Source organism: Lemur catta, chromosome 17 (assembly GCF_020740605.2).
Source record: "Lemur catta isolate mLemCat1 chromosome 17, mLemCat1.pri, whole genome shotgun sequence".
In the NCBI taxonomy this organism is placed as follows: domain Eukaryota; kingdom Metazoa; phylum Chordata; class Mammalia; order Primates; family Lemuridae; genus Lemur; species Lemur catta.
The window spans coordinates 45819794-45823642 of record NC_059144.1 but is presented as its reverse complement, the minus strand read 5'-3'; the positions used below and the strand labels follow the sequence as shown (position 1 = coordinate 45823642).

The 3849-nt window shown below is 53.3% G+C and overlaps 1 protein-coding gene across 1 annotated transcript; it reads right to left on the bottom strand.

Annotated features, from left to right (window-relative positions):
* Positions 1 to 1152: 1152 nt before the first annotated feature.
* Positions 1153 to 2227, bottom strand: MC3R (melanocortin 3 receptor). Its single transcript, XM_045528254.1, has one exon. It carries the CDS (start codon positions 2122 to 2124, stop codon positions 1153 to 1155), a length of 972 nt encoding a protein of 323 aa, XP_045384210.1. The 5' UTR covers positions 2125 to 2227.
* Between the last annotated feature and the right edge of the window lie 1622 nt (positions 2228 to 3849).

Genomic DNA, 3849 nt, shown 5'->3' with positions numbered 1-3849 from the left:
GAGAGGGGGGAGGGGAGTGAGGACAGCCAGGGCACACACTGAAGCTGGCTGGGCAGGGAAGTTGTGCCATGCCAGCGCTCGTCAGGAAATCTCACCCTGAGCTGCCAGCATGAATCCATGTACGTGACCAAGGTTCAGATGCTGACAACAGGGTCACCCAACTTTAACATCATGTCCAGCAAAAGGAGCAATGAACCAAAAAACATTTTCTCTCCTAGGTAATTTTGAAGAAATCGTGTGATAGAGTTGTAATTACTACGAGAAAACAAAAGGTTCCCAAGAGAGCCACATGGCAGTTCCACAGTTTCTCAAACTCTTGGAAACTACAGCACAGCAATTTCTTGTGTGAGATATATATATATATCCCCTCCCACCCACAATTCATTCTCTCATTTTAAAGGAAGAAAAGGAATAACAGGAAAAAATACTTTTTTTTTCAAAAAAAGAATACTTTATACTTTAAAATAACAAGGTATCAAAATACAAGTACACAAGTATATTCCGATTGTTCAAAGTATATTCTCCTTCTTTTGTTAGAATTTTGAAGGCTGCCTTAGATTTAATGCATAAAAACTCCACGACAACAAACATCACCACCACCACCACAAAAAGAGAAGTGAGTTACAGCCCATGCTATTTTGAGGGTAGCAGAGGAGAAGAGGGGAAAACAGCATAGCATTGCTTCTTTCACAAAGAGTTCACTGTTTTTAGACAACTGTTTCACTGTAAATAGAGTAATAGGGTAAAAGCTCAGTCTCTTATGGAACAAGTGCAAAGCTCTCTATAGCTGACAGCTGGAGGTCGTTGCTCTAACAGGTTTGATTGTGAGAGATCGGAACCACCCTGCCTGCCCGTGAGAGTCCTTCTGCCAGGGACAGCAGGCAGTGAGCAGACAGGCATCACAGACCCTGGGGGTGTGGGAAAGAGCTACAGACACCACCGGGGGCAGCCTCCGCTGATTCCTCCCAGTGACTATTTGGGAAATGGGAGTTTGAGACTTACCCACCTTGGGATCCTTTCAGAGAGCCTGTTTTGTTAACACATTTTTTATATCTTCCAAGTATTTTTTTTCCTTTTTCTTTTTAAACATCTTGGCTGGATGGAAGGTCAAAAGTGACCGGACTGATTAGGCTTGGCGTGGGCCCTGGGGTCCTACCCCAAGCTCATGCCGCTGCAGCCGCAGAGAATCTCCTTGAAGGTGTTGCGCAGTTCCAGGCTCCGGAAGGCGTAGATGAGCGGGTCGATGACCGAGTTGCACATGATGAGGACCAGGTAGGTGTTGAAGTGGGCGGTGTAGCAGACGCAGTAGGGGTTGGTGGGGCAGGCGATGATGAGGACCAGGTGCAGGAAGAAGGGGGCCCAGCAGCAAACGAACACCCCCAGCAGGATGGTGATGGTGACGGCCCCCTTCATGCACGAGTGCTGCTGCGGGGCCGCCCCGTCCGCAGGCGGCAGCGCGGCGATGCGCTGGACGTGCAGCCGCGCGAAGAGGAACATGTGCACGTAGAGGGTGCCCATGAGCAGCAGCATGGCGAAGAACATGGTGATGAGGCACACGATGACCATCTTGCTCTCGGAGTAGACGATGAACACCACGCCGCACACGCCGCAGCAGACCCAGATGGCCGCGATGAGGGCCAGGGCCTTCCTCACCGTCATGATGCTGTGGTAGCGAAGCGCGTAGAAGATGGTGACGTACCTGTCCACGGCGATGGCCAGGAGGTTGCAGATGGAGGCCACCAGGGAGATGCAGATCATGGAGTCGAAGACGTTGTCCATGTGCTGGATAAACTGGTCCTCCAGGCTCAGGTAGTCGCTGTGGACCACGGCGATCATGATGGTCTCCAGGGCGTTGGACACGCTCACCAGCATGTCGGCCACCGCCAGGCTGCAGAGGAAGAAGTACATGGGCGAGTGCAGGTTGCCGTTCCTGACCACGGCCAGGATGACCAGGACGTTTTCCAGCAGGCTGACGATGCCCAGGGCCAGGAAGACCTCGGGCTGGATGAAGACCTGCTCGCAGAACGCGCTGCTGCTCTGGTTGCCGAAGGGAGGGGCTTCGGGGTGCCCGGAGCTGTTGGGCAGCGCGGGCTGCGCGGGGGACAGGCAGCACGAAGCGTTCATTGCTAGCAGGGGCTGGTCCCCGCCGGGGCTCTGGCAGGTCCTCGGGAGCTGCTGCTGCTTGCAGGAAAAGCAAGATCTCCCTCCAGATACTCCTTTTGGATGCGTGTGCAGTCTGGGCTTAGATTTTGTTCTCGCCGCGATGAAAGGGTGGGGAGAACAGGGAGAAAGGGAGAGAGCAGAGTTAGTGGCTTGGAGACATACGGAAAACTTTCCTCTGCCTCTCCAGGAGGAGTAGTTTTATAGCTACTCTTATCAGCTGTCTTTCCTCCTTCCCTCCGACCCCTCCTCTGTCTCTCCTCACATTTCCACCTGGGATGAGAAAATCTGCCACTGGTTGCTACAGTTACGACTCTTTTCCTAAGTGAAGGGAGAGCACTCAGGTTTTATATATCAGCCGAGGGCGAACAACTCCTACTTGATGTTCAGCGCAGCGAAATGACCACTGAGCATCAGGCGCCTCTCTGACTGACAGCAGGTGCCTGCTCCCGGCTTCCGCGGGGAGGCGACAAGGCAGGCTGTGCCCTCTGCAGGCCAGACGGGTCCCCTGCTCGCTGGCGCGCCCAGCCGTTCGTATTCGCCATGGAAACTGCCGCAGGCATCCGTTCCGCGCATCCGTTCGTTTGTTCTTTCGTGTGTTCATTCATTCGTTTGTTGTTGCTTGAGAAAACATTTATTGAGCGCCTACTGTGTGTCAGGTCTCTGCTGGGTGCGGGGAACATAGTGGTGAGCAAAACAGCTGCTGTCCCGGAGTCTGGGGTGGGAGAAGAGCAAACAGGCAACAAGTGCTGGAATCAGGGAAGTCCAGGGGGCTGGGGGAGCAAAGAGGAGGGGCCCTCACCTGGACAGTCAAGGAAGGTTCCTTGAGGAAGAAACACCTCGACTTTGATTTCAAGGAAGAAGAGGCGATACCGGGGGCTGGGGGCAGGTGGTGGGGTGGGGGCTGGGGGTGAAGGAGGCGGAGGAGGATTCTAGGCAGAGGGAGTAAGGTACCTGCAGCCTGGGCGCCAAGGGAGTCAGCTAGAGTGTGGCTGCGGGGGTCTCACCCGACCTACTGAATCAGAGTCACCCAGGGGTAGAAGCTGGGTAAGTTTTCAATTTTCCACAGGTGAGCTGGGCATAGCCAGGGTTGAAATCTACTGAAAAGGAAGCCTGGGATTTTTGAAGCACTGAAAGTAGTTTGCTCTGGCCAGAGTGTGGAACTGGGAGACAGAGTCTGAGAAATGAGGCTGCGAAGATGGGGTGAGAGGTGCCTGAATCCTGCAGGACAGCAGCAGCTGCGTATGGGAGATTGGATGGTACCCTGAAGGCAGCGGGGGCTGTGGAAGGATTTAGGTAGGGCAGGAATGAGATGCCGTCTGCATTTTAGAAAGACTCCTGGTTGCAGGGTGGAGAATGGATTGGAAGGGATGAGAGCGTAGTTAAGGAGTCCAGAGTAGTGGGTACTGTAGAGACCCAGGGTGAGATGATGGTGACCTGGAGCAAGGGCACGGATGTGGGGATGTGGAGTGGACAGAGATATTTAGGAAGTAGGATTATGGAGAATTGACAGTGATTAGATACAGGAACACGGGGGGGGGGGGGGGGGAGCAGCCAGGAATACCCCTACTTCCTTCTTAAGTAATGGGGAAGATGGAGATGTTTTATGCTGGGAAATGTAAAAGGCAGAATTTAGCAGTTGGTCTACTAATGTGATGCTGTGCTTGGAAATATGGTTTAGTAGTTGGT